The 13,055-nt window shown below is 30.7% G+C and overlaps 1 protein-coding gene across 3 annotated transcripts in view; it reads left to right on the plus strand.

Moving 5' to 3' along the window:
- The window catches only part of LOC106463526, a 49,977-nt gene extending 39,324 nt beyond the window's left edge, over positions 1-10,653 (plus strand). For 2 of the 3 annotated variants that reach the window (XM_022391049.1, XM_022391050.1), the window contains 2 exons: positions 850-892; positions 3,547-10,653. In XM_022391049.1, the coding sequence (XP_022246757.1) occupies positions 850-892; positions 3,547-3,630 (127 nt within the window). In that variant the 3' untranslated portion in view covers positions 3,631-10,653. The remainder of the gene's footprint in view (positions 1-849; positions 893-3,546) is intronic. The other variant, XM_022391051.1, reaches the window with a different exon arrangement.
- The last annotated feature ends 2,402 nt before the right edge of the window (positions 10,654-13,055 follow it).

Below are 13,055 nucleotides of genomic sequence, written 5' to 3' on the forward strand. Positions count from 1 at the left end.
GGTTTTAGTGACTTAACTTCAAACAATTAACTATTGTCCCCCCAGTGACACTAGCCGGTACTGGTCTGCGGACGTTACAACGCTAGAAACCGGGTTTCGATACCTGTGGTTGGCAGGGCACAGATAACCCATTGTGTGGTTTTGTGCTTAACTTCAAACAAACAAACTATTGCCCCCCAGTGACACAGCGGTATGTCTGTGGACTTACAACGCTAGAAACCGGGTTTTGATACCTGTGGTTGGCAGAGCATAGATAGCCCATTGTGTGATTTTGTGCTTAACTTCAAACAAACAAACAATCATTTTAAATGAATTAGTTAGTAGAGTTTGATGAACTAGTCCACAATTTTTGAGGAAAAACCGATTTTTCCAGAATATTTTGAGTATAAGTACTGGAGGTATCTCACACACTTTCAAAATTAAAAACTTCCCAAAAAATTTTTGATATCCCATATTAGCTGTTTTTTTATTTTTAAGCATTATTTATAGTTACAAGTAATTCGGAACTGAATTAAATCAATACAAATTGGGATTTTTCAATTAAGAGAAATTGAAATTAATATGTTCTAATTGTTTTCATGTTCAGAGCTGTACTTGATTTTATTTGACAAACTTGAATTATAAGTAATACTGTTAGAGCATTCAGTAAAATACATAAAGCCAAATACAATGCTGGCAAAGTTATATTGATTCACAGGTAAGGAAATGTGGACTACTTTCATTTTTAACAATAATGTATATTCAAAATAACTACTTTATGCATAACCTTGTATTTTTCCATTTGATGTTTTAAGCATTTTTTTGTTAAGTATCAGTTCAGTTTGTTTTAGGATTTCCATTTTTCTATAGTTTTAGAAAGAAGCTTTCTCCTCATGATGTAAGAAGATCTCGGGTAAGTAGTTTTTTTTAGTTAATCAAATATTCTTGGGCTTTCCTAGGCATCACACATCCAAGGAGAATGTCTTGATTTAGAAATATAGTATATTGCAGCTTTCCTAGACTGAATCTTTCTCACTGGCTGCTGTATTTGTTTAAAACTTGAATTAGACATTATGCTGGCAAACTTGTGTAAATGTGGAGAAACTTTCAAAATTTATTAGCATTTTAGTTTTTACCTTTTTTTTATATGACTAAGAAATATCTTACACTTGAAACACCTATTTATTATGGAATGCATGTATAAAACACTCAACCAGTGTTTCCCAAAGCTTTTTTGGGGGGGACCAGCTATGTTTTATTTTAATTTGATTGTATATTAATTTGTAAATAAAATGTTTAATTCTACATTTTTGTTACCATTAATCTTAAAACTTAAATTACAGGATTGCTTCATATTTTAAAACGAAAATAAGATAATCTTACATAAAATTAAGTGTGTATTTAATTGCTCATCCATCTACAAATTTAACCCAAACATAATTAATAAATTGCTAATGATCTAATTATAATATATATAAATTGATAAGAAAAGGCCACATTAAATTACAAACATACAATTTAATAGAAAAGTACTTCATAGATATCATTAAGGTTCCTTAGTAATTATTTTTTTGAAATTGATTAATCACATTTTAAGGCATTTTTATAGTGGGGGGGGGGGGCTTCAAACTTTTTTATTCACATCAAGAGAGCCTCAGACTAAAATAGTTTGGGAACCACTGCTCTAGATCACAATCTTTACTTTAAAAAAAAATTTAAAGAATCAAGTGATAAATAAAGAAACATTAAAACACCACAAAAGTCTAATAGTAGTGGAATGTTTTCCTTAATATATCACTGGAAAAAATGTGTTATGAATATGATTAATTAATTAGAAGATATATGATATTTTTATCAGATTTTATATTTGTTAGTTACCTAGATTTTTAATGTATAGCTATAGAAAAAAAGTGTTAATGTATGATATGAATATGATTAATTAATTAGAAGATATATGATATTTTTATCAGATTTTATATTTGTCAGTTACCTAGATTTTTAATGTATAGCTATAGAAAATGGTGTTAATGTACAATGTGGCAGAACAAACTTCATTAAATTATTTTCTTGGAAAAACAAAAAAATAAACTTGCTTATATGCTGACTAAAGGCCGTTTTGTTTTTTCAAGTTAACTTAATTTTTTGCTAGCTAATAATTTTCTATGTAGCTGACAGATGATAAAGTATGCACCAAAAATGGCTATAGCTTTTCTGGTTTTTTTTCTCCAAATTTCATGAAACTAAAATAAACATTCAGTTTTGTATCGAAAGTGTTTGTAACTCTCACCAAATGATTCATAGGTTAATAAAACAAAACTTGGATTTACACTAAAAATGTAGATCTATTATCAGTTAAATACAGAAACTATTTAGAATAACATTAACTAATTGATTTTTATTAAGTTTTATTAAATATACATGTATACATATACAGACAGTACAATTAAGTAATCTTATTATTTAATTTATTTATGTTATCTATCTCTGTTCACTTTCAATTAGATATTTTTTACAACAGAACTGGACTTGTTTTGTGTTCTGCTTAAGTTGTATATTATTATTAAGTAAAGCAATGAATAGTTCTGTTCCTTTCAATCAGTATATTTTTAGCAGAATGTGACTGGACTTGGTTTTGTGTTGTAAATAAATGTTTTTTTTTTCTTATGAATAATTTTAGATACTGATAAATATTTTAAGAATACTTTGTGTTTAAAGCTATGACAATATGGTTACAGTAAGTGCTTTTTTAAAAGATTCCTCTACTGATGTGTAATTGAAATACTTGTGGAAAGAGAAGTTTTATCCATATCATCATTAGAGCCTGAAACATGTATTAATTCGTGCGTTCCTTGTTTTGTGTATCCATGTTTATAAGATTATTGGCCCAGCATGGCCAGGTGGTTAGGGCACTCGACTCGTAATCTGAGGTAGCTTTGCACGAAATTCAAAAAACAAACAAACAAAAAAGATTATTAAATGTTCAGAGAATTATCAGTCATATTTATGTTGTCAAAGAGACACGAATTTCTTCAGTTAGCTTTTTTTTGTTTTAACATTTTTTACAGTACTATGTTCAGCATATATTGATTGTACATGTGTTATTTTTTGTGTAGTTTTTAGCAGTTGTCCTTTGCTGAAATTACTGAATCTTTTATAGTACTAATTTTACTGAACATTTATAGTAAAACCAATTCTTCAGACCTCTCAATACTTTTATAATTTTGTTACAAAGGTATGAAACGAAAGTCAAGTATTATTAAAAGAATTTTGAAAACTTATTTTATTACACATTTCTTTTTTACTGTTTGAACAATTAAACAATCTTGTATAAAAAAAAATCTGCAGTAGGCTTACAATTCAGTAAACTAGTCCACACAGTCTCTCTCTCTATTTTCTTTTTAAATTTTATAAAATTAGTCTCTGGTTAATTTTTTTGTATTAATATAAATGTTTTAGACACATTTTTTTTTTTTTTATAGAGCAGCATGTTTTGATAGCTGTGTGTGCTTAATTTTTGTGCTAAAGAAGGAGCTGGCATTTCATTTATATGTCGTGTTTTGTTGGTAGGACGATCAAAACCGTAAGGAGAAAAAGAAGTCTACTGGAGCAGATAAATCTCGTTCAGCAAAACCTATATTACCAAGCTCTTAGCATTACTAAATGTTAGCTTCAAAAATTTATTGTTGTAGTATTCTGCCTGGTGCATATTTCATAATATAATCTGTTCCAGAAAACTCTTGCTTTTACTTGTAAGAAAAGATGTAAAAACGTTAAGTAGAATTGTATGTAATTTTGAATCAACTGTTACACTACACTGCATCCAAGTACAAGTAAAATTCTAAAGACATGCACAGTAAAATTCTAAGTTATAAGTTATTGGTTACTTTATGTCATTTAATGATATAAATTTATGAGATGATTTTTATCTTAATTTTCATGAGCAACATGTATTAAAATGTCTAGATGAATATGTATTTACATGTATGATATAAATCTATTCTGTATAAGCTTCGTAATAGGGAGGGTGTATTTAAGCTGTTGAGAATGTGCAAAATCTAGCAATCATAAACCTTTGAAAATAGGATTTGAAAAAAATAGAAGTTTCTAAAAATAACCTATATGCTGAACATCAAACACTTCACAAATATTGTTTTTAGTTTGTGTTTAAAATACAAACATGAGATATTGACAGATTAAACTTTGAAATCTTTTTAGGTTTATGTAACCCTTATTTTAGGCTTACTGGTAAGGAGTTTAATCATATTTTTAGATGTATTTTTGTTACTACACAGAAAGAAGTCAGGATAACAGAAACATGATACGTCTTATTAGAAATATTAAAGAAAGTAACTCATGAAAGGTTTGAGCTTCTTGTATGAATCTATACAATGATACAAGTTTTGTTTTATACTCCTTCCTGTGCCGAATTTCTAATGCTAAAGAAAATAATGAGAAGATACTAAACAATAAGCAACTATAAAATATTTAAATAAATAGATAAATATAAAAGTACCAACAAAACATTGCTCTTTTGTTAAGCCTAATAAGGGTAAAATTTAGACTTGTACAAGTTAACTTCACTTTAGTTATGAAGAATGAAGACCAAGTAGTTTACAATTACAAAAATTAGATATCAGAACTTGATTTTAAAGTAGTGTTGTTAACATAGCATGAGAGAAAATTCTTAAGGTAGTGACTGTTTCAGCAACCACCTACAGTCACAAGTAATTGCTTCACACTTTTCCTGCATTCATTTTTATGCTCTTCACATACTTCATTCTTTTTAAGAAACAAGTCTAAAAATGTACACAAGTGCTGAAAACTTCTTCTTTTTTTACGTCATAACATTATGAAATAACATAACTTGTAACTTACCAGCATAGAAAAAGATATTAGACTTGAAGAATTGTTCAAATTGACTAGAATAAACCTGAATAAATTTTAGAAAGTTTGTGCAATGTAGTCCTAGTATGAATATTAAAAAAAATTGCATATTAGAGAGAGAAACCCTTTTTACTTGTGTAAATGACACAGAGGTGACTTTAATTTATTGTATATTTAAATTAATTCTTGTGTAACTTGTAGTGAGCTATAAGTTGTGTATCGTCATAATGTTTATGTATTAATCATCGCATTATTCTTATTTTCATACACATGCTTTGTTAACATAAGATAATAGTAAGTAAAGTAAGTCATAAAATGTTAGCTCAGGTTTATAGAACGTGTATGTTCGTTAAGAAAAAAAGTGTGTTTTAACCTTTGATTTCTGATCTCAGGGACTTTCCTTAGCTATAACTTATTCATTACAAAAAAAATTGCTTTTTATAGTTACAGTAAACACCAACATAGATTATTGCATAATAAGTACTGACCAATTACAGTTGAGAATTGGTGCGAGAATTGAGGGTTCAGTTATTCAGTACTTTCTAATAGTATCACTAGATAACACTGGACTATCATTATTCTTTCATCTGATGTATGTTAATGATGTCAGCAATGTAAATAGAGATTCCTGTCCTGAAAACCTGAGTTACATTTCATAATGATATGTTAGTTCTGAATTCAGCAATACAATTGATAAATGTAAGTTATATCTTTAAGATTATCGAAGTGTGGTCACAGTTTATAGGATTAAAAGTTTTTATTGCATGATTATCTTATACTAAAACCTATTAAAATAGAAAATCCAGGATTGTCACAAGACAAATTTTAAATGTGATATATGATGAATAAGGGTTGCCCATCTCGTACGCTGGAAGTCTCTTGGGTTTTAAAATTAAAATCACACCAAAGAAAGCATAATACAAATACTTTATGCTGTTTAATGTAGTCTGAATGATAATCCTCCATTCTGTAGCAAGCTGGCCTGCTGAATATTTTCTTGTGCAGCTAATGTACATAGCATTAGTAATCTGTGTTTGTTGGGTCTTGCAGCAAATGTGAGGGAAGACTAAGGTGATAGTTGAACTAAAAGATCTCGTACATAGTTATAAGTGTTTCTAACATATTAATATAAAATGCCTGTTAAAGGTAAGGAGAATCAATTGCATTACGGCCTACACAAAGTATTTTCTTGGTTATAGCAAATAACCTGAAACATTTTAAAAATTACAAAAATAATAAAATCAAACATTAGAGCAACTATTAGAATATTAAAACTAATAAACTTGCTACCAGGTATAAACTGTGGTAGAACTGATTCATATGAAACTGTCTAATTAAAGGATAACTGAAGACCTTCGTTATTTCTGTGAGCCATCATTCCAGCTGTAGGTAGTGATATTGTATGATATTTCTGTGAGTTTGTATTCGAGTAATCATTTTCCTTAGTAAACTATTTGTAAAGAATTGTTTGTATGTGCATAAAAATTCTTTATGATCTGGCGAACACTTGTTTATAATGGTATTGCTTTGCACAAATTATACATAAAGCATAAGTGTACTATACATATTTTACAAATCTATAAGAAGTGCATAGATAAAGGGTAAATATGTATATATATATATGTGTGTTAGAGGTTTTTCTGAAAAACAAAGTGAAAATTGAGAACAGGTCACAGTTTTAATTTCTTCAGGAAAACTTCTAAATAAATAGGCTAACGTGTGTGCTGTCAATTTCAATATAGTATACTATATATGTATATATTTTGTGCTTTCTTTGCAATTGTATGAAGTTTTCAGCTGTGAGTAAGTGTCATTACATGTCAAATGTGTTTTTTGTGTTGTCGTAAAGAATGTTTCGTGTTGGAGTACACAAGTGTTAATGTACTTAAGTGAACAATTAACTAAACTTGCAGTTTGCGAAATAAGTATGTTAATTGTCACCTCTCACTGAAATAAGCATATAATATTTTCATGTAATCTTACATTAGCCCTCAAGGGATTTTGGTGTTAAGATTGTAATGAATGTGTGACAGACAAGGTTCTGTTAAACAAATATGTATATATATGTTAGAAGTTTTTCTGAAAAAAAGAAGTGAAAATTGAGAACAGGTCACAGTTTTAATTTCTTCAGGAAAACTTCTAAATAAATAGGCTAACGTGTGTGCTGTCAATTTCAATATAGTATACTATATATGTATATATTTTGTGCTTTCTTTGCAATTGTATGAAGTTTTCAGCTGTGAGTAAGTGTCATTACATGCCAAATGTGTTTTTTGTGTTATCGTAAAGAATGTTTCGTGTTGGAGTACACAAGTGTTAATGTACTTAAGTGAACAATTAACTAAACTTGCAGTTTGCGAAATAAGTATGTTAATTGTCACCTCTCACTGAAATAAGCATATAATATTTTCATGTAATCTTACATTAGCCCTCAAGGGATTTTGGTGTTAAGATTGTAATGAATGTGTGTGAGAGACTAGGTTCTGTTATCCTTCATGTCTTGTGCGTTTTTGTTTTATATTACTCGGTATTTTACAGAAGTACTATAATTGATCTATTAGATTAGAAAAACAGTTATTCTTGTCTAGTTATTTATATGGTGATGTATTAGTAGTTGTTCTTTACTGAAAGAATGCTGTAAACTAATTAAATAACTTGCTTGTAAAGTCTCACCAAGTAAAGCATGTTCATTGTACTTTATCATGCTTAAAATCAGTTTAGCGTCGTTCTCAGTAGATTCAAGTTTTGGATATGTTTCAGATGTTTCTAATAAGTAGAATGTATATCGAACGTAATTTGTCATGTGTTAAATGCTTGTAAGTAATGAAGTTAAAGTTTTTTGAATTCTTAAATGAAAAGTGGCATCTTTATTACAACGTGTAAACTGTACGCGGCTGATGTACACCCTACTGTGTCAACTAGCTTATAAATTGTTTTAAGGTGAACATATATGGGTGTGAGGTTTTAATTAATATGTTATTAGTCATAAAATTTGAAATTATCTAGCACGTTTCATTGCAAGGACCGTTAAGTTACTAACTTTTGTGTCGACAAATAACCAATCAGGGAAGGTATTGACAGATAACAATTCATAATTTCTGAGTCTCAATAAGAATCAGTATTAGAAAAGTAGCGCTTAATAATACTCTTAGAGCTACTAACTTGCTTGAGATAATTCATAAGATCGCCAGAGCAAGATATTTGTCACAAAATAGTACTTAAAACTCGGAGTGATATAGACATACACGTGATAACATAACCCAGTGGCTCATCCACTGTATCTGACTTCTGTAAAAAATATAAAATGTGCGTAATAGATTCTTATTGGCCTTTGACGTGAATTATAAATTCTTTTTGCCCTGTGCCTTTTGTAATCAACAGTATCGTGAACTAGATGAAGGTACTAATTAAAATGTTAGTGATTAAACTCATGCTTTACTGCAGATATTTATCTTGTACTAATTAACAAAAATGTGAAGAATTACGACCTACAACCAAATGTAAACTTATCCACTGCTGTTAGGCTTAGAAAAGACTCATTGTTTCACCAATTTGGCGTTCTTCACCACTGCGTTATATGTTTTTAAAATTTATTAATAATTTTGCGCTTTCAAACATTAAACGTTATTGTTAATAATTAACACGCCAGGTGTTTTTTGCGCAGAACTGGCAAAAATGAGACATATCTGAAGACCCTAAATGTCCATTAATGTTTTTGAACTTGTGTGGCATATAATGCAGTATGCATTAAGCTGTGTACCAACACAAACGGTATTCAGCAAAAATAAAGAAAGAAAGAAAGAAAGAAGAAGCTGGACTAGAGAATATACTGTATCTTTTTGTATCTTATCTATGATGTAGTACTGTGGAAGCTTAAAGGAGTAACAGGAGAATGAAAGTTTATGAAATAAATAGAAATTTTGCGCAGGAAGGGTATGAACTAACAATCCAAAAGTTACCAGTAGTAACAAACTTTTCTCTATGAATAAAAAAACAACAACAAAGAAATGAGCGTTATGTAAACAATTATACGCGTGGAGAAGTTATTCAAAAACTACACTTGAAATAACAAATTAGAATCCCTAAAAAAATAAAACTAAAGAAAAAATGATAGATCCCAGAAAAATTAAGACTTAGACGTGACAGGTCAGATCCCTCAAGAGAATAAAATAACGAAAAAAAAATGAAAGATCATATCCCCCACCCTACCCCAAACAAAAAACAAAATGGCAGACCAGATTCCGAAAGAACATAAACTGGTGAATCCAGTGTCATGATGCGTGATTTTATTTTTGACGACTCAACATTCTTAGATGAGCGTGAAGTTTCTGAAATTCTGTTTGCGTGAGTGTTTTTAGTTCTTGTTGCTAAGACGATATGAAAGAAATATTTGCCTTTTATTTAGGTACCTTGTCATTTACTTGTACAGTATTATTATTGAGTTTTAATGATTTTTTTTTCTTATTTCACGTTCTTATTGAGTGATAATTATCGTGCTTGATGTTTATCAGTATTTACTACTTCTGTAAATATTATTAATTTGTGAAATTTTATTTAAGGCTGAAATAAGCAATTGTTACGTCTGATGCGCATGGTTTAGGTGAAAACTAATATAAATGAGTTTAATAACTTAGTTTTTCTATTAATATTTACTTAGTTTGATACGTATGTATCGTAAACCAAGTAAATAAAAACTTCCCTAAATTGTAAAAAAAATAAATAAAAAGTCTGTATGTGAAAATTAGAAGGTAATTCATTAGATAATGAAATATTAAGAGCTACATAAGCTTCAGTACAAAATTTTGTAAAGTTCAACCATCGCCTTTGTCTCAGTTTAGTCATTTATTTTTTGCGTTATATTTTCAGTTATTTTAAAAATACTGAATATCTCAAACACCTTCTTTTGGTCAGAATAAGACCGTAGTTTTATTATGTATTATATTGTACGACAAATCAACTTTATATATATATATATATATATATATAACGAAAATGTAAACAAGTTTCCAGAAAACGGTTAATAGTTGAGATCTCTGAATGAACATGTTCGTATTGTTACACAAACTGGGTTTCAAATGACTTGTTGTCTTCTTGCATTATTTTAGAACAGCAACAAAAGGGTTGTCATCTGTTGTGTTGTATTAGAAACGATGCTATGATGTTAAGTCTGGAATTTATGCACATTTTCAAATTTAAATAAAAAATCTCTTTTCATTACAGTAACCTAAAATAATCTAGAATGAAAGTCACGTGCTACAGAAAGTCCCCCCTTTTTTAGTTTCTGCTGAAATTTATATTCTTTTTTTTTTTTTTGCATAACACAATCCGTTTTTCCTTTCCCTAACAATATGTGTTTTTTTCCCGTGATTTATCTGTATTTTTCTTTTTGTAAATGTTTATACTTGTTTTACATTCTTTCTTATTTCACTGTAATTCTTCCCTTGCCTGCCTTGCGCGTAAGATTTTCTTGTTCTGTACGCAGGAATGTTTCTTATTAATAATATTCTTCCCACCAGTAGGAAATGAAATTCTTTTGTTAGAGATGTAAACATTGTGTCATTAGAGTTTTGGTATGCCACTTCTATAGCGGATATTACCTTACTTTCGGGTTGCTAATTAAGATCTATTAAGAAATATGTTTCTTGTGACTTTTCAGAGCAGGAATTGATTGAAATTAAGTGTTTGCTATCTCCTCTTTGTCATTTAGAAGTAAGGTTTTCCGCTTAACAAAACCACTTAAAAGTGTAGTCGACCGCAGCTAAAAATAAAAGAGTTGGTACTGCATCCAAATATGTTGTGTCTTCTTTCTCATTCCGTTTACATAACACTGAACTTGTAAATATTTGTGTTATAAAACTTGTTTTTTTTCAGTGCATCGCAAAATTAACCATTATAGACGTGACTTGCCATTACAGAAACGCCGCCCTATGGGCGGCTGTTTGCGCTACTAATTACTAATCATGGTATTCATACCTAATTGTATATAAATAAAAAAAAAGTTAACATTTTTTAAAAAAGTATTTTTTTTTTCTGTGAACTACTGAACGGGGCCCGGCATGGCCAGGTGGTTAAGGCACTCGACTCGCAATCTGAGGGTCGCGGGTTTGAATCGCCTTCACACCAAACATGCTCGCCCTTTCAGCCGTGGGGGCGTTATAATATGACGTTCAATCCCATTATTCGTTGGTAAAAGAGTAGCCCAAGAGATGGCGGTGGGTGGTGAGGACTAGTTGCCTTCCCTCTAGTCTTACACTGCAAAATTAGGGACGGCTAGCGGAGATAGCCCTCGTGTAGCTTTGCGCGAAATTCAAAAACAAACAAGTACTGAACGGAATAAGTGTTCTGATTGTACTCTTTTATTCATACGCAACTTATATATAAGTTAATGTACTAAATAATTCAATGTACAGAGCTGACATAAACTGTAATGTTTTTATATATTGAAAGTACTATCCTTTATTTTTTTAAATAATAGTTTTATAAGAACTTCTGTTATTTAGTACTACGTTTACAAATTACATCAATAAAGATGTGATTCAAACCCTCACGTACAGTCTTAGTGAACGTCGTGTTCTTGTTGTATGGGAGAGCACTTTTAGTCAAATCTGTGTTCTGTGATAAATAAATGGTTGTTGCGCATACCATAGTTATTTTTCTAATTGTCTAAATCTTGTTCCCCGTTGGGATAGCGGTAAGTCTTTGGATTTACAACGCTAAAATCAGGAGTTCGATTCCCATCGGTGGACACAGCAGATAGCCTAATGTGGCTTTGCTGTAAGAAAAAAAGTTGTCTGAATCTCGAATACTCAAAAAAGTGTGAACATTTTTTTATGGGGTTTTGTTTATGGTGACATTCGATAGATGTCGCTAAATGTTAAACCTCAATCACTACTTCTGGCATTGAGATCTTGTATTTCAGCACAACAGATGGCACCATAGATATATACATGGCTATGCCATTGCTCCATTATAGTAAGAAGAAATGCTATCTATCTATGGATTTGACCACGCTTGTAACTGTATTATTGCGAAAATATTATTTTATGTAAATACTGTATATAGATATAGCGAGAGACTATATACCCATCTTTATTAAAAATTGTAATGATATTAACTCCACAGTTTTACTTTGATATTATCATGTTCTATTTTGTGATTTATTTAAGTAACACAATTTTATCACAAATAAGAATTATATGTCACAAAGCTACTGATTTATCACAGACAGGTTGTTAGATGAAGAGAATCTCTTGGTAAACAACATTATTAATAAATTTTTCTTGCTTTGATTTAAATGTTGCATTTTCTGCAGGGATTTTGATCTTGTACTTATTTCCCACTCTTGAAAGGGCTACATAAAACTGACTGTCCATGGTAAAAAAAAGTTCTTTGGTAAGAACAGACTAATCCGGGCCAGAGTCTGACTTCGACTAGTTTGATTTAATGGCGAATGCTAGTTTTATTGGGAATTGTTTCCGGCCAAGACTGAAGGGGAACTCGTGTTCCTGAGAAATATGAGGAATCCTTGGAATGAAGATTCTTTCACCAGCAAAGCTTCCAATTGCAATTTTCGCCTCTGTTATGTAATCTTGAAGACTGATAACAATCAGTGTATCTTGTGCTGTTACAGTGTCCATTCTGCGGGTCCAAATTTCTCAGTAACATGATGGGGCATTCAACCTTGAGCTTCAGCAGATGAGGAGGAAGTCCAAAGAGATTGATCTCATTCAAAAATTCACGTGGGTATCGAGTCTCATCTCCAGTAGTATCTAAACTTTTGCACGTTCGTTCTGGACCAGAAAATTCTTTCAACATGACTTCATTGACTCTCTGTACAGCCTCATTGGTAGGAGATATGATGGCCCTGTTAGCAAGCCAAGAAGGGTCAGCAAAGTTTTGCTGCAAAGATCAGCATGTTGTTTACTGCAGGAGGAGTTCTTCTGGAAACTTGATCTTATAGGGTCCAATCTCCTGATCAATTGGCACTTGGCCATTTCCAATGTCTATAAAAACCTGGCAAAAGAGGACTTTTCATCAGTACTGGCAGTTGTCATTCTGACATCTGTCTTTGGTTCCATTGTCTGAATATGTTCCCAGAAGTAAGATTTCTTGAGGTTGGCTTCAACAATTTGCGGTCGTGAAACATAGCAAACTACTGATAAAATTTGCTTCCAATCACCTGCTAATATAAT

The sequence above is a fragment of the Limulus polyphemus genome, unplaced genomic scaffold, assembly GCF_000517525.1.
Source record: "Limulus polyphemus unplaced genomic scaffold, Limulus_polyphemus-2.1.2 Scaffold1430, whole genome shotgun sequence".
In the NCBI taxonomy this organism is placed as follows: domain Eukaryota; kingdom Metazoa; phylum Arthropoda; class Merostomata; order Xiphosura; family Limulidae; genus Limulus; species Limulus polyphemus.